Consider the following 21,845-nt stretch of genomic DNA (forward strand, 5'->3'; position numbering starts at 1 on the left):
AAGAATTGAATCGCCAGATTTTTCAGATTAAATTACGAAATTGTCCCTGCTGCGTATTTAAAAATCTGCACTATTTTTAAATATTGAAACCAACATATCTCCTTCAATATAAGGTCAAATTGAGTGATTCAAGAGCCTATCTTGACTAGAATTTCACAAGGAATCCATTAGAGGTATCAAAAGTGAGTTTTGAGATCTTTTGGCATAAGAAACGATGCAGAATATTGTTAAAATGCGGTTTTTGTGTATTTAACATATTTTGAGTTGGGGAGCTCCGAATTGGGCAATGTTTTAGGCGATTTTCAGCATATGAATTGGGATAAGTATTTTCTACTTGATTTTGATTATATTATATGAATCTATCTTCGATTTTAGCTTTTTTAGATGAATTTTAGAGAAGAAATTGAGGGTTTTGGCCTAAAGTTTCATAATATGAAATTTTAAGTTTTGAACACTGATTCTGAGTTGGATTTGAGTGAAACTAGTATGGATGAACTCATTATTGAATTGGTTAACGGATTTTGTGAGTTTTATCGGGTTCCGAGGTGCGGGCCCAGGTTGGACTTTTTGGCCGATTTTGGGCTTTTGATTAAAGATTCGACCTTTTTCGATTGGGATTGGTTCCTTTAGCATTATTTGATGTATTTGAATTATTTTTGATTAGTTTCGAGTTGTTCGGAGTTCGAAATGCGCGTGATGGGATTCTTGGAGCATCGCTTGGTTTACTCGGTGTCGGAATCGGCTTGTTTAAGATAAGTAACTCTTCTAAACTTAGTGATGAGGGTATATAATCCCAAATTACGTGCTATGTGATTGATGTTGGGGTGACGCACAAGCTAAGTGACGGGCGTGTGTGCGTGCACCCTATGAATTGTGACTCTATTATTTTCAAGGCACTGAATAGTGGCCCTATTTTATTGATATCTGTATTTTCACCATGTGATAAAATGAATGAGTTGTATATCATGCTAGATATCATGTTTAGGTATTATGCTGATATTGTTGGGACCCATAATGGTCGTTTCTTGCTGTCATATCATTGAATTCATTGATATTTCATACTCAGTCACATCCACGCATTCATATTATATCACAGTTTAGTTGTTACTTATTGATACATCATATCATTGTTCTGGGTCAGTTTTCATGACATTGTGAGCCCGTGGGTGAGACTGGAGAGATTGATGACTGAGTGTAGAACCATGGACTGCGGTGCCATTTTGTGCGGTCCGCAGTGGTCCCTTTGCGGCTGCATTGCATTTCATGTGGTCCGCAGTCAGTTGTCTGCAATTACAATATTCACTGATTTTTCTAATTCTGTGATACTAACAAGCTTTAACTGAATTCCACTTACAGATAATGGTTAAATCACTAGGCGGTGGTGTAAAACAAAAGGAAAAGGAGAGTCCTCCCGGGGTAAGGGATAAGGTATGATCAGATTGACCCCCTAAGCCCGACAGGCAATCAAGGATACCAGAAAGTCAATAAAGGTTGCGGATAGAGCTGTTTCCCAGTCGGGAAGTGAGTATTTGCCTTCTCAGGAGGCATCAGACTCTGATTCAGTGCCAGAGTATGTTCCTGACTGGCCGGAGAGGCATAGATTGAGAGATACACCTCCAGGCACTCCTACTTCTCAAGCTTCAGTTCCAATTTCTTCTGAGTCGTCTGAGGGCTCAGCTGAGGTTAGTGACAGTGCAACATCTACTTCTCCTATTGGTTCATCACCTGGAGAGGATCATGTCGACGATGAGGTTCCGGATGAAGAGGGAGGGGGTGTGCCACAACCCGGGTGTGTGGAGAGAACTAGAAACCCCGAGGTGTGGAAAAGGAGATTTGTCAGTGAGATTGCTTACCACAAATTCTGAGAGTGGTGGCCCGAGAGGAAGTTGATACTTGAACGAAGATTCATTGACAAGGATCTTTTGCCTCACAATCCTAATGTGCAGAAGAAATTCAGAGAGAGACCGGGCTGGGATTACTTTACAAGCAATGTTGAGGAGGCAAATGAGCACCTAGTCAAGGAGTTCTACGCTAATGTTTCCCACATAAAAATGGGCACGAAAGTGACTAAGGTGCAGAACTTGACAGTGAAGCTTGATGGCAAGACAATCAATGACTACCTGGGCTTTCCAGGGGAGGATGAAACATTATACTTAGAAAAGGTATCATTGGGTGAGGATTCCCGTCTATGGGTAGCAGAGTACTTGGCACTCCCAGGTACCACCCCAGCATGGTCGACAACAGGAGTCCAAATTTTGAGGCGAACACTGAAGTTCGAGGCAAAAGGGTGGGAGACCTTTGTTTGCAGCAGGCTAGATCCCACCACTCATGAGAACTCTCTTCCTATCTCCTAGGCTATATTGGTGGCTTGACCCCACCACTCATGAGAACTCCTTGCCACTAGCATACTCATCATGAAGGTACTTCATCTTGTCCTTGTACAAGGACGAACTGGAGTAGGCATGGAATCAGAATTCATCAAGTTCATTAAGCTGCTCCATACGAAGATTTGCTGTCACATCTTATTCAAGATTCAGCTTCCTCAAAGCTCACATGGACTTGTGCTCTAACTCAACCGGTAGATGGCAAGCATTCCCAAACACCAACCGATACGGAGACATACCAATCAGAGTCTTGTAAGTAGTCCTATAATCCCATAGAGCATCATCCAACTTCTTTGACCAATCGGTCCTATTTGTATTGACCGTCTTTGACAATATACTCTTGATTTCCCTGTTTGAGACTTCAACTTGGCCACTCACCTGAGGATGATAAGAAGTAGAAACTTTGTGATTGACACCATACTTTGCAAGCAAATTGTCAAAAGCTCGATTACAAAAATGGAATCCCCCATCACTTATGATTGCTTGAAGAGTTCCAAACCTAGTAAAAATGTTCTTCTTGAGAAATGTAACAACACTCCGGGCCTCATTGTTGGGTAAAGCAACGGCTTCAACCCACTTTGAGACATAGTCAACTGCCACTAGAATGTATGTGTTCCCACACGAACTAACAAATGGTCCTATGAAATCAATGCCCCACACATCAAAAATATCAACTTTAAGAATGGTATTGAGAGGCATCTCATCTTTCTTCGAAATTTCACCCGCTCTTTGACATTCGTCGCATCTCTTCACAAGTTCACTTGTATCCTTGTACAAAGTTGGCCAGCAAAACCCACAACTAAGAACCTTCGAAGCTATCCTCGCCCCACCATGATGACTACTATAAGGAGAGGAATGACAAGCCTCTAAGATACTCAATTGCTCATCCTCCGGGACACACCTTCAGATCACATCATCCGTGCAGATCTTGAACAAGTACGGCTCATCCTAATAAAAGTCCAAACTATCCCGTTTGAGCTTCTTCCATTGGTAAGAAGAGAGCTGACACGAGATTATACTAGTCACAGGGAAATTAGCAACGTCCGCAAACCATAGCATACCATTCACCGACATAGAAAGGAGTTGCTCATCGGGAAATGAATCATTAATCTCTTGGCCATCACGAGGCCTCCCCTCCTCATCCAAGCGGGACAAGTGGTCCTCCACTTAGTTTTTACTACCCTTCCGGTCCACAATCTCCAAATCAAACTCTTGAAGTAACACGACCCATCGCATCAACCTAGATTTGGAATCCTTCTTCGTCATCAAGTACCAGAGTACGGCATGATCGGTATGAACTATGACCTTGGCACCCATGAGATACGGCCAAAATTTCTCCATTGCGAACGCAATAGCCAAAAGCTCTTTCTCAGTCACCGTGTAGTTCACTTGAGCATCATTAATTATCTTGCTCGCATAATACACCAGATGAAACATTTTATTCACTCTTTGACCCAAAATCGCCCTAACCGCAACATCACTCGTATCACACATGAGCTCAAAAGGTAAGCTCCAATTGGGTGCGGTAATAATAGGAGTGGTGGTCAACTTGTGCTTGACCGAAGTAGGGGGAGGGAGCCTTGAAATCACTTTAATTTTTGTTTGTCCACCTCTATACCATGCTTTGAAATTTTATGGCCAAGGACTATGCCCTCCTTAACCATGAAGTGACATTTCTCCCAATTAAGCACAATTGGTTTCTTCACAACGGGCCAACACTCTATCAAAAATTTTCAAACATTTATCAAACGAGTCACCCACAACACTGAAGTCGTCCATAGACACCTCCAAAATGTCATCTATCATGTCAGTAAAAATGGCCATCATACACCGCTGGAATGTAATCGGTGCATTACACAACCCAAAAGGCATCCTAGAAAAGGCAAATGTACCATATGGACAAGTGAAGGTGGTCTTCTCCTAATTTTCTGGAGTAATCAAGACTTGGTTGTACCTAGAGTACCCATCCAAGAAGCAGTAGAAGACAAGCCCAGCAAGTTTGTCTAACATCTGATCAAGAAAAGGCAATAGAAAATGATCCTTGTGGGTCACTTTATTCAACTTGCGGTAATCCATGCACACCCTCCACCCGGTGGCAGTCTTGGTAGGAATCAACTCATTCTACGCATTGGTAACCACGGTCATACCACCCTTCTTCAGCACACATTGCACCGGCAAAGTCCAAGAGCTATCAGAGATAGGATACACAACCTCGGTATCCAACCACTTGATCACCTCCTTTTTCACAACTTCTTGCATTGCCTCGTTCAACCTCCTTTGATGTTCCAAGGAGGGCTTTGCATCATCTTTAAGAATAATCTTATGCATACAAAAGGCGGGGCTTATCCCCCAAATATCAGCTCAGGTCCTTCCAATTGCCTTCTTCCGCTTTTGGAGCACCGCCAATGTGGCATCAATATGCATGTTAGTAAGATAAGAGGAAAAAATAACTGGCAAAGTTGAACTAGGGCCTAAGAATTCATACCTGAGATGTGGAGGCAATGGCTTCAACTCCAACACCGGAGGTTTATCAATTGAAGGCTTTGTTGGTGGAGTCTTCCTATTCTCAAGATCCAAAGAGAATTTTCTAGGCTCATAAGAGTAAGAGCCCATTCCACGTAAAGCATTGACACACTCCACTCGGCTTTCATCCTCATTTATATCAAGATTCAACAATACTGCCTCTAGAGGGTCCTCCACATTGATCATTGCACTAGTATCATCAATATTACTGCCGTGACAAGATCCACAAAAGAGAACACTTCAGAGCTGTTGGGCTACTTTATTGACTTGCACACATGAAAGACCACTTTCTCATTACCCACCCGGAAGGTGAGTTCCCCTGCTTCCACATCAACTAAGGCCTTCCCAGTTGCAAGAAAAGGTGTTCCCAATATGATTGGAACCTCATAATCGACCTCACAATCCAAAATCACAAAATTAGTCGGCAAGATAAATTTGTCCACCCGGACAAGAACATCATCAATTATACCCAATGGTCTTTTCATTGTTCTATCTGCCATTTACAATCTCATGAAAGTTGGCCTCGGTTGCCTAATACCCAAAATCTTGAAAACTGAGTAGGGCATCAAGTTGATACTTGCCCCCAAATCACATAGAGCTTTTGCAAAACATTTGTTTGCTTGCTTCCCTAACACGTATCCACAAAACCCTTGAGATATTTATATGCATTTGATGGGAAACACCCGTGAAACATCCTCGCTGCTCCAACAAAGTTAGCATCACATTTGTAATTTGGAAATTGCCCGCCCGGATCTGGGGTGGGACAATTGCACTAGCATATCCTTCATTTGGATGCACCCGAGGAGCCACTCTTGGAGGTGGCGGGGGAGGTTTGGAACATTGTCATTGGCCTGACGGCCTCTTCTTTGAGCTTGAGGTACTATAAGAACCTCATCCTCATTATTTTCATCTACCTCCTACCCCGGTGGAAGGTCTCCAAGATGTGCGTTGTTTGCCGCCATTTTGTACCTGAGTTTACGACACACACAAATTAGTAACACAGAAGGAAAGAAAAACAATACACAAATCTATTTAGATAGATAGCCAAAACCGATAGCTCCCCGGAAACGACGCCAAAAAGTGATCGGTGCCACCCTACACCACTACAAATTTGCAAGAGCGGTCAAAACAGCTTTTACCCGAGATGGTCGGGATCGAATCCACAAGGAGCTAGAATTGGGATTTGGATTCCTATCTAAACTAGCAGTGCGTAGTGCTCTTAATTACACTTCCAATCATAATTGTTCGTTTGTTACTTCTAATTTTATGCTAATAAAATGCTAAATTAAACTAAGAGTAAATGTTTGTAAGGTTTTGTAAATGGTTAACGAGGCACTAGGGAAGTGACTTTCTCCTAGGTGAATGCTTGATGGGATCTAAAGTCTAAAGCAAAGATGTTATGTTGGGGATTGCGATATAGCCAATGCACGAAACTACTTACTCGATACCTCTCGGTAGCTTGAGTGACTTTGCCCTAATTGACTTTCTCAAGACCAATTGGGTGTCAAAATTGTGCAAGCAATATAGGCTCAAGCCGGGTATTACTATCTCTAGGTTTAACCCTTTAATTTGGGCTATTAATCTCTTGATTACACCCTAATTCCTTGTTGGACTGATTTTTCTAGACTCAAGCTCTCTTTCTCAAGAAGAACCCAAGTCAAATAGGCATAAATTAGTATTTGCAACCACTAATTCAACATGAAAAACACAAATCAGTCAAAATATCAAACACACATAAACATCTAAGCCTTAAATCAAAAGACCCATCAAATACCCACACTAGGGTTGAGCCACAACCCTAGTTAATGGGTCTAGCTACTCATAATAATGGAAGAAAGCAGAGAAATAGAAGAAGAATAACCCATGTATTAAGATTACAAACTAAGAAATTGAAGATTTAGTGTTAAACTAGCTACAAATTACTCAAAATGGAACAAAACCGCCGTTCACGTACTCTGGATAATAACAGATTACAATAGATACCCTAAAAATGTGAAAAGAAAGTATTTATACTAGGCCAAATTTTCTGGATAAAATACCCCTGACAAAGGTACTGCGGTCCGCATAAAATGCACCGCGGACCACAATGAGGCTTTTTGGCTTGACTTGTCATTCTCTGAATCTGGCCACCGGGGGGCGCATAAAATGCACCGCGGACGCGGTGGCTTCACTGCGGTCTACAAAAAATACTCCACGGACCGCGCTGGCTTCAATCATCCAAACTCCCAACTCTCTGAATCCCCTCTCCACAGACCGCATAAAATAGATTGCGGCCACGAGCCACGGACCGTACTTCTTGAAGCTCCAAAAGTGCACCTCTCTGAACTTTCCACCGCGGACCGCACTAAATGGTCTGCGACCGCGGTGGGTCTGTTGCAGCTGTAGTTGATTTTATGTTGCAGCAGTGCCTTGACTTGTTCTTGGTACTTGTGCATGTTTCACTCCTTTTTGAGCTAGTTTTGACTATTTGTTACTTTTTTGACCAAACCCTGCAAACAAGTATAATATATAAGCCTTTGGGACTATTTGTATACATTTTTAATCAAAACTCAAATAAAAAGGAGTGTAAAATGAACTAGAATTCCTAGTTATCAGCCAGCAGGACTACCTTGGGTCTCCTGAATGAAGTATCAGCAACCGACCTCTCGATCAGCCACTACCAGCTCTGAAATCTGCACACAAAGTGTAGACTGCAGTATCAGTACAACCGACCCCATGTCCTGGTAAGTGCCGAGCCTAACCTTGACGAGGTAGTGACGAGGATACGGTGGGGCATATACAATATAACTTGCAACAACATATAATAAAGCCAAAAGGAAATATGAAACGAAATGGAACAGTAAATTGTAGCAAATAAATACGGAACCCAAACAATTTTCCAGTACTCAGCTATAACCAATCCTTAAGAGAGTTTTCAATACTACGAAATAAAATCACAACAGAGTAACATCCCGATCCACCCATATAACAAGTAACAATATGAACATTCACCCCTATTACTCCTTGTTGCGGCATGCAACCTGATCCCACCAGTCCACCTTTATTACTCCTCAATATATCACCCTTATTCCTCCTATTGTGGCGTGCAACCCAATCCCACTTGTCAACCCTTATTACTCCTCAATATATCACCCTTATTCCTCCTGTTGCGGCGTACAACCCAATCCCACCATATCAGTACCAATTACAAAATAAAAACAAGTATTTCATAACTTAGCTCAAAACCCTCCACAACATTTATACCTCAAACCAAAACAACGGGAAATCTATACAATTATGAAACTTCATCAGTTAATACTACACGGCGAGATCAACTAAAGTGTACCATGGAGCACCACTAAATCAACTTAAACCAACAGTGTAATATAATGAAACTACGAAATAATTAATACCTTCAATAGAGAAAAACAACATTTAACAAGAAGCAATTAGACATGAAGCATCAATAAGCAAGTAGTAGTTAAGATAGGAAAATAATATACTAGGAACGGGGAAGGGAACAGGCTAAATAGATAATTTGGTGCATAGGTACCCGTCACCGTACCTATACGCCACACACATGGAATTTCACATAGCAATTAAGTCGAGGATACATAATCCCTCGAGTCAAGGTTAGACCAAACACTTATCTCAATCTAACGAGCAATTCAAAGCTCAATTACTGCTTTACCTCTCGATTCCACCTCCAATCCGCTTGTATCTAGTCATAGTTAACTTAATAACATCAATTATTGCTAAAGAAATCAATTCTAATGCATAATTATAGGTTTTTCAATATTTTTCCCAAAAAGTCAAAAAGCGACCCCAGACTCGCTTGGTCAAAACCCAAAATTCGAACCAAAACCTGGATACCCATTCACCCTTGAGCCCGGATATACAATTGGTTTTGGAATCCGACCTCAATTTCAGGTCTAAATCCCCAAATTTTGAAATTCCTAAGTTCTACCCAAAAATCCCCAATTCCACTGTGAAAAACCTTAGAATCTAGGATGAAATCTTGTAAAAACATGTAAAAGATTGAAAGAAATGAGTTAAGAATTATTTACCAATGATTTAGGGAAGAACTAGCCTTTGGAAAATCGCATCTTGAAGTTTAGGTTTTGAAAAATGAGAGGATGAATGAAAAATCCCGTCGAAGACCCTTTTACTGAGCTGGAGATGTCCCAATTGCGATCTGAGCTTCGCAATTGCAAAGCTTGCAAATGCGAAACAATTCACAATCCTACTGCCATGGTAATTGTGAGGAAAGTATCGCATTTTCGATCTCTGACCCCTCGCAAATGCGAGTAAATGTTCGCATTTGCGAACATGCCCTTCCCCCGACCCCCTTCGCAATTGCGAATGTTTCTTCGCATTTGTGAACTCTGCTGGCCCAGGCTTTCTTAGCAATTGTGATAAATACCTCGCAATTTCTATGCCTGCTTGGTTCGCATTTGCAAAACCTGATCTTGCAATTGCGAGATCAGATGCTTGCTACAGACACCAGTTACACCAATAAATTTCTAAGTTCCAAAATCACTCTGTAGTCTATCCAAAACTCACCCAAGCCCTCGGGGCTCCAAACCAAACATGCACAAAAGTCTTAATACATCATACGAACTTGCTCATGCGATCAAATTGCTAAAATAACACCTAGAACTATAAATTTAGCACCTATAAATTTGGTCATCATAATTTTTATGCATTACCGCATCTATATGTTTTTAATGAATTCCAACCATACTGTAATGATCTGCCATGTCATCATGCCACATAGGTGCCATTTGACATATATTAATGTCATGTGAGAGCTTACATAAGAAGAAGTCTATCATTTGTGAGAAGATTGTAGAGAAGTATGGACATTTCCTTAGGAAGAACCTAGATCCTTATGGATTTGCTAGGAAAGTCCTTGGAATCTTTTAGGCTTGTAGAGAATTCTAGAGAAAGCCCTTATCTTGTAAATATCAAGGACTTGTGTAATAATTAATATTTACACTCTAACCCCTAGGAGACTAGTATATAAAGGGGGCTATTCATTTATAATTCACAAAGCAAACAATTCATGTTCTCTCTAATACAAAGCTTCCTTTAGTAATTCTCTTGTGTTCTTTCTAGCATTCCCTTATCTATCTTAAGTGTAGTAAGGCTGACTTGGCATAGCAAGAACGTGAGCAAGTTGTGCAAGATCATGAGCGAGTTGTAAAGTGCCACACGTGTACTTAGTTAATTACTAAGGACATGACAACATGGTATCAGAGCGAAGGTTTCAACTAAGGGAATGGCGAACGACGGAGAAATTAATGTTGCCAACACCCAAGCCAACGTCATCCAGGATGTTGCTGGCAAGAGCGGTCGTAGCAAAAAGAGGAATGCCACCAACAAGGGCGAGGAGGTGCTACCTGAGGTTGTGTCAAACGATGGGCTTACATCCCAAGAACTATCTTCCACTGAGGCGAGCGAGGATGAAGTGGAGGTCCTTCTAGAGGACGTCTCGCTCGACAAAGAATGGGTGATGAAGATGAACGTGGGTATGGACGTCGTAGAGATCTTTGGCCAATGCTTGGGGAAGGTGGAAATCACCCTTAGCGTTCTTAAGGGGCACACTCTTGAATAGATTGAGAGTATCCGAAATGACTTGGAGGGACGTACACAGACTGAGATGGAACTAAGTCAAACCATCACTGACTTAGAGTGCATACTCATGGAGGCTTTGAGTACTATCGATGCTATGAAAGCAAATATAGAGTCACTCGAGGAGCATGTCAATGCTGGCATGACCGAGGCAGCCAGCAATGGTGTGGTGACGAGGGAGGCCAAGATCGAAGCTCCCAAACCCCCGGTGTTCAAAGGTGTTCGTGATGCACAAGAAGTGGAAAACTTCCTTTGGCACTTGGAGAACTACTTCAGGAAAGACAAAGTGAGGGACGACGAGGCCAAGATCAAAACTACGGTATTGTACTTCTTAGAGACAGCCATGCTATGGTGGATAAGGAAGATGGCCGACGTGGATAAAGGTCTATGTACTATTAGCACATGGGATCAGTTCAAAGCGGAGTTCAAGCGACAGTTCTTTCCAAACAATGTCTTGTACGAGAAAAGGCGCAAGCTTAGGGAATTGAAGCAAACAGGGAGCATATGTAACTATGTCAAGGAGTTCACTACCCTTATGCTTCAAATCCCCGACCTGACCAATGATGACTTATTGTTCCACCTCACGGGCGAGTTGCAAAATTGGGCTAAGAAGGAGTTACAATGCTGACAAGTCACTGATATAGACCAAGCCATAGTGGAGGCCGAATCATTGATGGATTTCACGTATGACAAGCACGACAAAGGCAATGGCAAGGAGTCAAAGGTTAACAATATCAAAGGTGGGGGAGACAGTGGCAAAGGCAAGGAGATATAACAACAATACTCCAAGACTCAAGATCCCAAAAATTCGAGTGGTTGTCAGGGCTATGCCGAGAAAAAGGCATAGGCCGAGAAAAGGTGATACTACATATGCGGAGGGCCGTACGGCTTCAGGAATTGTCCCGACCTCAAGAGCCTCAGTGCCATGGTCCGTGAACGGAAGGAACAGCCGCAAGGAGAGATTTCGGGAATCGCACAGTTGGATATGATTGGATTATGTGGTGTTGTCACAAAGCAAGCTATCCAACCTACCAAGAATGGAAATCGGTACGTGGATCTCACCATCAACAACAAGCCCGCTCGTGCAATGGTGGACACTGGAGCAACTCATAATTTCATGACTGAGGCCGCCGCAAAGAGACTAGAATTGAAGCTTTCTCCAACCAACTCTCGCGTCAAGACCGTAAATGTCGACTTACAAAATGCTCGTGGGGTAGCTAATGGAGTTGGTGTTAAATTGGGAACTTGGAAAGGTATGACAAACTTTACCGTAACCGCTATGAATATATTTGACATCATACTAGGGCAAGAGTTCTTTAGACATTGTCATACTTTGATAGACCCCTACCTCCAACGTCTCTTGGTTATGGAGAGAGAAGGATCTTGCATGGTACCTACAGTGACTATGCCACACGGACAGATCCAAGCACGATTCTCAGCTATGCAGGTTGTCAAGGGGATCAAGAAGGGGGAGCCAACGCTCGTGGCAACCATTGCAAGTCTAGAGGAAGACAAGAATTTTCAAGATATAGTGTCGCCTTGCATAGAGAAGTTGCTTGAGGAAAACAAAGATGTCATGCCCGAGGAGTTTCCTAAGCACTTGCCGCCTAGGCGAGAGGTGGATCACAAGATTGAGTTGGAGCCAGGGGCTAAGCCACTCGCATTTGCCCCATATCGTATGGCACCGCTTGAGTTAGAGGAGCTCAAGAAACAATTGAAAGAGTTGCTAGATACTGGTCACATTCGCCCATCAAAGGCACCTTTCGGCACACCAGTGTTGTTCCAGAAGAAGAAGGATGGATCGCTGCACTTGTACATAGACTACTGAGCACTAAATAAGGTTACAGTGAAGAATAATTACCTGATCCCGCTCATTGCTGACTTGTTCGATAGACTTGGGCAAGCCAAGTACTTTACCAAGGTGGATCTTCGAAAGGGATACTACCAGGTTCACATTGCGGAAGGGGGTGAGCCAAAGACATCATGTGTGACGAGATATGGAGCCTTTGAGTGGTTGGTGACGCCCTTCGGCTTAACCAATGCACCGGCCACATTTTTCACCCTTATGAACAAGATTTTTCATCCCTACCTTGATCAGTTCATGGTAGTCTACCTAGATGACATAGTCATCTACAACAACACATTGTAGGAACACATGGAGCACTTAAGGAAGGTTTTCCAAGTCTTGCGGGAGAACGATCTAACATCAAGAGGGAGAAATGTGAGTTTGCACAATCAAAGGTGCACTTCTTTGGCCATGTCATTAGCAATGGCCAGCTACGCATGGACGAGGCTAAGGTACGTGCTATCCAGGAGTGGGAGGCACCTACAAAGGTAACTAAGTTGAGATCCTTCCTTGGCCTTGTTAACTACTATCGTCGGTTCATCAGTGAATACTCAGCAAAGGACGCACCATTGACTAAGTTGCTAAAGAAGAACAAGTCATAGGTTTGGATGGAGCATTGTCAAAAGGCGTTTGAATGCCTTAAGATAGCTATAACAGAAGAGCTAGTCTTGGCGTTACCTGACTTTGCCAAGACATTTGAGGTGCACACAGATGCCTCAGACTTCGCCATTGGAGGTGTCCTGATGCAGGATAAGCATCCCATAACATTTGAGAGCCGCAAGTTAAATGAGACAGAGCGGCGTTACACGGTGCAAGAGAAGGAAATGATTGCCATTGTGCATTGCCTTCGTACATTGAGACATTATCTGCTTGGGTCGAGGTTTGCGGTCAAGACTGATAATGTGGCTACTATCTACTTTCAAACACAGAAGAAGCTCACATCAAAGCAGGCTAGGTGGCAGGATTTCTTAGCCGAGTTTGATTATGCGTTGGAGTATAATGGGCAAAGGTAACGTTGTAGCCGATGCCTTGAGCCAGAAAGCCGAGCTTGCTGCAATCACTTTAGCAAGATAGGATATTCGGGAGGCTATAAAAGAAGGCATGCAGCATGATCCAACAGCCAAATAGCTTATCGAGTTAGCCAACAAAGGCAAGACGAGACAGTTTTGGATAGAAGACGACCTACTACTTACCATAGGTCAATGGGTACGTGCCTAAGTTTGGAGACATTAGACGGCGGATCATAAGGGAGAGTTATGACACAATGTGGGTTGGTCATCCAGGCCAACGTCGCACTAGGTCCTTGGTTGAGTCAGTTTACTATTGGCCATACATGCGAGATGACATAGAGTGTTATGTGCAGACTTGTCTTGTCTGTCAACAGGACAAGGTTGAGCAACAACAACCTGGAGGACTTTTGGAGTGCCCCTACCAGTTGCAGAGCGTCCATGGGAGAGCGTGACTATGGACTTTATCACTTGCCTACCGAAGTTCGACGGTTATGGTACTATTATGGTGGTCGTGGATAGATTTTCCAAATATGCCACCTTTATGTCCGCCTCACCAGGTTGCACTGCCAAGGAAGCTGCCAAGTTATTCTTTAAGAATATGATGAAGTATTGGGGTATACCAAGGCATATTATCAATGATCGAGACCCTCGTTTTACTGGAAACTTTTGGAGAGATTTATTCGACATACTTGGCACGGAACTGCACTTTTCAACTAGTTTCCACCCACAGACAGATGGACAAACGGAACGGGTCAATGCCTTACTAGAATGCTACTTGAGGCATTATGTAAGCGCGCATCAGAAAGATTGGGCAAGGCTCTTGGACATCGCCCAATTCTCTTATAACTTGCAGCGGAGCGAGTCCATGGGGCGGATACCATTTGAGTTGACCACAGGCCAACAACCACAAACTCCACATTCATTACCAGCCGCGTTTGATGGAAAGAGTTTGGGGCCTTATCATATGGCCAAAGGATGGGAGGAGCAGCTCAACACTGCTAAGTCCTACTTGGATAAGGCAGCTAAGAAGATGAAGAAGTTTGCGGACCGTAAGCGACATCCCACAGACTATAGAGTTGGGGATATGTTCATGGTGAAGTTTAACCCAAGACAGTTCAAGGCACTACGGGGCATGCATCAGAATCTGATTCGCAAGTACGAGGGGCCATTTAAGATCGTCGCCAAGGTAGGCAAGATCTCATACAAGCTTGACATGCCATCGTATCTTAAGATCTACCCTGTCTTCCATGCCAGCATGCTTAAGCCATATCATGAAGATAAGGATGATCCGAGTAGGGGCCAATCAAGTTGGGCGCCAATGACTATCACCTCCTCGCATGATCGGGAGATTAAGGCTATCATAAATTACCAGGCCAGGCGAAAACAAGGGCAAAAAGCCACTGCTATGTTCCTCGTCCATTGGAAAGGGCAATCATTGGAGGAGGCCACGTGGAAACGATATGAAGACTTGTGGCAATTCAAAGATAAGATCTGAGAGTTTATGCAGCAGCATTGCGCCGCGGTTGTCGCAATATTAGGTGGGGGAGAGTGTGATGATCCGCCATGTCATCATGCCACATAGGCGCCATTTGGCATATATTAATGCCATGTGGAAGCTTACATAATAAGAAGGCTAGCATTTGTGAGAAGATTCTAGATAAGTATGAACATTTCCTTAGGAAGAACCTAGATCCTTATGGATTTGCTAGGAAAGTCCTTGGAATCTTCTCGGCTTATAGAGAATTCTAGAGAAAGCCCTTATCTTGTAAATATCAAGGACTTGTGTAATAATTAATATTTACACATTGGCCCCTATGAGACTAGTATATAAAGGGGGTTTTTCATTTGTAATTCACAAAGCAAGCAATTCAAGTTCTCTCTAATACAAAGCTTTTTTTAGTAATTCTCTTGTGTTCTTTCTAGCATTTCCTTAGCGATCTTGAGTGTAGTAAGACTGACTTGACATAGCAAGAACGTGAGCAAGTTGTGCAAGATCATAAGCGAGTTGTCAAGTGCCACACGTGTACTTAGTTAATTACTAAGGACGTGACAATACACATTGAAAAAGATCATTTTTTACCTAATTTTTTTTTTGACTCCAAACTAGTCCAACTCGCCTTCATACTTCGTCAAATTTTCCATATTGCCGCATCTATATGTTTTCAACGAATCACAACAATACTCATTAAAAAAATCTTTTTTTGTCTATATTTTTTGAATGTTGTATATCATTGGTAATTTTTTTGCATATGGCTATTTTTGATAGCATAAATAAAGTGACAAGTTGTTAAATAATGTTTTTTTTGGTATATTTTCGTAAGATTCCCTATAATATACTTTAGCAACTTATACATAAACCGTTGCTTAAAAATTAGAAAAATAATAACTGCATCTAAAAAAGAAGCAGCAAGATTTGTAATATGTAATTTTCAATAAATAAAATTTTACTTCGAATGGAAAACTGTATTTATAAGCCTAAATGTAAGGTTTTATACTAAAGAGAATTTAAATTATTTTAAAATATTAGTAAAATCACAATTAATTTTAACTTTTTAATGGTATTTACTTTTTAAAGAAAGGTTGTAGGAGTACTAATTACCCAATAAAAAAATTAAAAAAATTGTACTTGCACTCTAGCTTACGTGGCAAGATCCTGACCCTCTATAAATCCCTAGTGGACTGCAGAAACGATCAAATGGTGCCTGGCGGGAACTCGGAGAGCTCAAGGATCAATATGGCGGGAATCCTCCGCCTTTATAAATGCCTCATTTGTTAAATAGATTCAAAATTGTCTTTATTTTAATTTTTCAATCGCGTTTACTTGCACAAGTAGTGTAAGCATCTCTGAGGTTTGACGTATGGGAAAGGGGAAGAAGACGGCTAGGGTTCCGGTGGAGAATTCGGAAGAAGAAGACGTAGAAATGCAGGGAAATCAAGAGAACGTGAACGGTTCTTCGTCACATGAGAAGAGCCTTTATGAGGTACTTATATTTTTTTTTCTTTCTACGCTTACCTGATTTCAAGCATTTTGTTACATTTTGTAGGTGGATTTAGCTTTTTATGTCAAGTAATTGCGGGTTTGTAGCTGAAAAAACAGAACTTTATACATCTTTCTAACTATATATAATTAGAGAAGGTCACCCGAAATAGTTTGATCAGAGGACATATGTCTGTTTATATGTGCTTGTAGCAGATGCTGAAATTTTCCTTAGTGTTTAAATTTGTGCATTTGTTTATGGTTTTGGTTTATATCCAGAGGTGGACCTAGGATTTAAGTGTAACGGGGGCATCAATTACGGGGGCGAAAAAATTTGGCGTGCAACTCTTTTAAAGAAAGAGAAAACACTCAGCATAAAGATTTCTTTACAAAATGCGTGCTATGGGAAGGGAAGGCGTTTGGTTTTATTTCAAACATCTAATTTATAGTTTTTCTCAAATTTTAAAAGGAGTGATCAAAAAGGTGTTCTAATTTTTAAAATATTAAAAACTTACTCAAATAAAACCAAGATTAAGGGTATGTTTAGTAGTCAAAGATTTGAAAAAGAGTTTCAAACTCTCAGTCGTCGTCGAGTTGAAGTCGACATATGCCTGCGCAGTGACGGAGCCAGAATTTTTGTTAAGGGTGTCAAAATATATAATAAGTAAACATACTAGGAAATTAAGGGGAGTCAATACATAGTATATATATACATATAATTTTTTTTTTTACCTACATACACAGTGTATTTTTCCCGTCAAGGGGTGTCATTTGACACCCCTTTCTTATAAGTTGGATCCGCCACTGTGCCTGCTACTTCGTCAAAGCAATTCTAAGGAGGTAGAAGGGTTTGTACTTTTTATTTGTGGAGATAGGAGCTGAGATTGAGGCATTTGATTTTGATGGAGGAGCTTTTTAAAGTAAAATTAGTTAAGTTGACTATTAAGTACACGTCCTAATTCAACTATAATTGAATTCGGAAAAAATTAGACAAATATGTACAAGAAATAAACTATAATTACATTAAGAAAGATAAAATACGAAAAAACAAACTAGTTGAATACTAAGTATAAACTATGTTGAATTCAAGAAAGTAAGAAAGAGAAAAGAAAAGAAAACTAAACTTAGTTGCAGGAGCTAGGTTCGAACCAGATCAACAAGTGAGGGAAGGAATCTTGAGCAGCCAAGCTTAACCAGTGCTCCAGTCTGGGCTTTTGTGATTAAGGGGGTCTAATAAATTATTTACACAGTCCTAAATGTATATATACATATATATAAAACATATATACAGGGTTTTTGCCGAGGCTAACGGTTCCCCTGACCCCCCAACCCCAAAGTAGGTCCACCTTTGTTTATATATGCATTTCAATTTAATACTCTAGGATTTTGTTATATTGTTGGTTAATATAATGCAACGCTGAAGATTAGTGCCAACCTGTGCTCTATATTTTGCCTGTAAGATCATTGAGTTTGTAGTTGTATTGGATGGGACCGGCTAATGAGTCACTTATGTGTTTTGTTGTGAAAAGCTTCAAATTTCTTATGGAGAGTAATGATGGTTATGAGATTTATTATGCAAGAAGAAATATCTATGAATACAAATTAGACTGGTCGATTCTAGGATAACTGGTCGATTCTAGGATAAACTTACTCTCTGAATATGTACATGCATGCATTTGTTGTATGTGCATGGATCCTGCCAAGTTGAGTTCTTCATAGCTGTACAAAGAATGTTGAACTGTCTGAAGCATGTGAAGTGCTGACTAATGAAGCCATAGCTCTGTGTAATGAATGAGCAGCGGCTAGTGACTTATTTTATTGTGTTTTGTGTACAAACTGCAAATTTAGGATATCTTGTTGGATATGGGGTGTATTAATTGCGATTGCTTTAAAGTATTGTCGAGAAGTAATACATATGTTGTTAATTTGATTGGAAAATTATAGGATAAGTTCCTGCTATATATGTGTAAATATTGGCATGTGTAGCTGTAGAAAGAGTGCTAAATTGTCTGAGGCATGGGATGTGCTTACTAATGAAGCCATAGAAATAAAATTTTCACGGGCCTATGGAATAATGGTTTGGAAGATCTTTCTGCAAACTAAGTGCATGCATTTCTTTTTGTGTTAAGTTACTGATCCTTTTGGTGTACTTATTCAAGGAAGAGCAGTAATACTAACAAGGCATCATCTTTGTAGATTCTTGGGGTCGAAAGAATAGCATCCCATCAGGAAATAAAAAAGGCATATTACAAGTTGGCTCTGCGGCTCCATCCCGATAAGAATCCGGATGATGAGGTAAATGACTGTCCACATAATGATTAAGCATGGTTTACCTCACTTTGCTGTTTACGTTAGCCATCTGAAAGACGAGTAATCTTAATTTACTTTCTATAGGAAGCAAAAGAGAAATTTCAACAACTGCAAAAGGTGATAGCAATTCTAGGTGATGAGGAGAAACGAGCACTTTATGATCAAACTGGCTGTGTTGATGATGATGTGAGTGGTATCACTGTGATTCCTTTTTTTTTTTTTTTTTCCTGTGAGCCTTGCAAACTCTTATACTAATATTTAAGAAATTTTGAGCATCGTCAGTATATTGGAACTTTTAGTTATGTTTATTGCATATGATGGTGCAACATAGGAAAAGATTATTTCATTGTTAAGATAATGAGCCAAAATCTCATTACTGTAATGTAACAGATTCCGAAGGTGACTGTTGGGTTGGGATTGGCTGACCCGCTCTTTGCTAAGAGTAAAACTGAAATTTAACCTTCATACAATTTTGTCTAGAAACTAATATATCGAACCAAATTCTTTGTCATAACCTACTTTGGTTGAGGTGTAAAGAGGGGCAAGTGGAGGTGAATAAAAGGAGGTAATGCAGTGCTATTTGACATTTCTTTTCTAGGTAGTGAAAGAAATGGTAAGTGGAAGGGTGTGTGGCTCCTCCTGGTTAGGGAAGGAAAGGAGTAAGGAAATACCTTTAACTTCCTTTAAAGGTATACCAAAAGAAAAGAAAGAAAGAAAAGGTACACCAAACAACAAGGATAAGGATGACCATCTTCCCTTAGGGAAGTAAATCAACACTTCTCTATGTGCGTCAAATTTAATGTTCCAGTAGACACGCACGTATGGTGTCTTTTATGTTTACCCAGGTTGTATATTTTTTGGTTCTTGCAGACAAGTCTAACTGATGTCTGACTCTTCTTGATATAAAAAATTTACATATTGTGACTCTAAAAACTGTGGAGATCTCTAAACAACCTTATTTACGTGTATTAGAGAATAGAATGTTCTTTTTGGCTAAAGTGCTATCTGGGAGCAACTCACTTACACCTATCTGAAAAGTAAGGTTTTCATATTATCATCTGCCTACTAACAGGACCTGGCAGGAGATGTTGAAAACTTGAAGGAGTTTTTCCGAGCTATGCATCCAAAGGTAACAGTAAACGATTGCTCCACTCTATTAATTGAGTAGTAGACACTCTTAACATTGGAGGAACCTACACATGTTTTTTTGCAGATTACCGAGGCTGATATTGAAAAGTTTGAAGCAAATTATAGAGGATCTGAGTCGGAGAGGAAGGACTTGATTGATTTATACAAGAAGTATAAGGGTAAAATGAAGAGGTATCAGCAGAAAGCCGGAAATAGTGCGCTCTTTCCTGTTTAATGCTGTGATTTCTAGGTTGCCACCTAATTGTTGTTCTTTTGCAGGCTCTTTTGCTCCATGATTTGCTCTGATCCCAAATTAGATTCACACCGCTTCAAAGATATTCTGGATGAGGCTATATCAGCAGGTAGAGTTTGATTTCTGTCTGGATGACCTTTCTTTTGTCAAATTATTTTTTCTTGAAGCTGCCATCATATTAAGTATGTCATGGAGATCCAACTTATGTAGATAAAATAAATTTCAAGGATCAGTAAATATCAATTTGTCCTCTATGATGCCCTTACAATTAGGGAATAAAGATGTTGTTTGATAAATGTCGTGTGACTTTCAACACACTGCTTAACCATCTGTTTTGCTGCATAAATATTCCAATAATTTTTTCGTTTTAACAATAGTTTTTGTTGTGGTTGGCACAAAATCCTCCCTCCCTCATAGGAGTTCTCTTTCTTCTCTGGAAAGTCACACCTTATATTTTACTTTGATAGGGGAGATAAAGTCAACCAAAGCATATGAGAAATGGGAAAAGGAAGTGTCTGAAACAAAACCGCCTACAAGCCCATTGAGACGGAGGCAAAAGTGAGTCATCGTTTACATTGTGCATCATTAACTGAAAGTGCTATATCCTAACTAGAGAACTTGGAACATTGCAGATCAAAGAAAGAACCAGAGGATTTATATGCCATTATATCTCAGCGGCAAAATGAGCGGAGAGGCAAAATGAATTCTATGTTCTCATCTTTGGTTAGCAAATATGGCGGGGATCCATCTACGACAGAGCCAAGCGAGGAAGAATTTGAAGCTGCTCGCAGAAAACTGGAGAGTAGGAAGCAATCTAAGCGAAAGTAACTGTAATGTATTGCAACCTACACCATGCTGCACGAATTTGTTTATGCTGTTTTCTTGTGGCTGAGCACTATGTATTAGGTTGTGCATCTTTCTGCAAGGATTTTAAATGCTTTTTTTAAATTATATTTCTTGGTGTATATTGTGTGAAAGAGTGATATCGTGCATCCTTTTGTTTATTTTAACTACATCATGTCTTGAATTGTTATCTGTTAAAAACTGGTAATACAAACCTGAATTGCTTCTTGATTTGCTGGAGAAATTTATGACAGGAGGCGGTGTTTGTTACACTTTTGTTGGAGTTTTTTGGTTAACTAGCTTAAGGTACCGTATCAATGAATACATAGCTTTAAAGAATTAGATTAATATTATCCATCTGCTTTAATTTAGTTTTTACTGGATCAAAGTTTAAGAAAGTAAGAAAAGAAAACTTTTGAAACTTATAATCTTGTACATACCATAATATTTGAATGGCTATAAAAGTTTGTCATTAAAAGTAAAATAAAATATTCATGTTAAATTGTTTTCAAATTTAGAAAAGTATTTTTTTAAATGAATTAAAAAAGAAATAGTGTTATTCTTTTTGGAACAAAATAGAGTATTAAATAATATAATTGAGCTCAAAACAGAAAAAATCTTGCACCACAAAAGTCCTTAGATGCTAAGAGTTTAGTTAACTGAAAAATAATTTTAGTTATGTGATGAATTTGAAAAAGAATTAAATTTAACTTTTTCTGCGAATTAGTTAATTTAAAGATTTAATTATTTGTTCTCAACATTAAAGGTAACTTAATTTAAAGACTTGATTATTTTTTCTCAGCATTAAAGGTAATAACTTATTTTTTGTTATTAAAATTCTTAATATTAGCTCATCATAATTTTTTATACTTTTAATCGCAATTATAATTTTATCTACTAAGTATTCTATTTTCAAAGAATAAAATTTTTTACCTGACATTTTTCTTTTGAATCTTAT

The 21,845-nt window shown here is 40.1% G+C and overlaps 1 protein-coding gene across 1 annotated transcript; it reads left to right on the plus strand.

Annotated features, from left to right (window-relative positions):
- Nucleotides 1–16,099: 16,099 nt before the first annotated feature.
- On the plus strand, nucleotides 16,100–21,021 carry LOC107812858 (chaperone protein dnaJ 6-like). The gene is made up of 8 exons (XM_016638031.2): nucleotides 16,100–16,357; nucleotides 18,550–18,648; nucleotides 18,748–18,849; nucleotides 19,736–19,792; nucleotides 19,877–19,983; nucleotides 20,071–20,153; nucleotides 20,512–20,602; nucleotides 20,677–21,021. The coding sequence occupies exons 1-8, from the start codon at nucleotides 16,235–16,237 to the stop codon at nucleotides 20,870–20,872; spliced, it is 858 nt and encodes a 285-aa protein (XP_016493517.1). The 5' UTR covers nucleotides 16,100–16,234; the 3' UTR covers nucleotides 20,873–21,021.
- Nucleotides 21,022–21,845: the final 824 nt, after the last annotated feature.

The sequence above is a fragment of the Nicotiana tabacum genome, chromosome 5, assembly GCF_000715075.1.
Source record: "Nicotiana tabacum cultivar K326 chromosome 5, ASM71507v2, whole genome shotgun sequence".
Lineage (NCBI taxonomy): Eukaryota > Viridiplantae > Streptophyta > Magnoliopsida > Solanales > Solanaceae > Nicotiana > Nicotiana tabacum.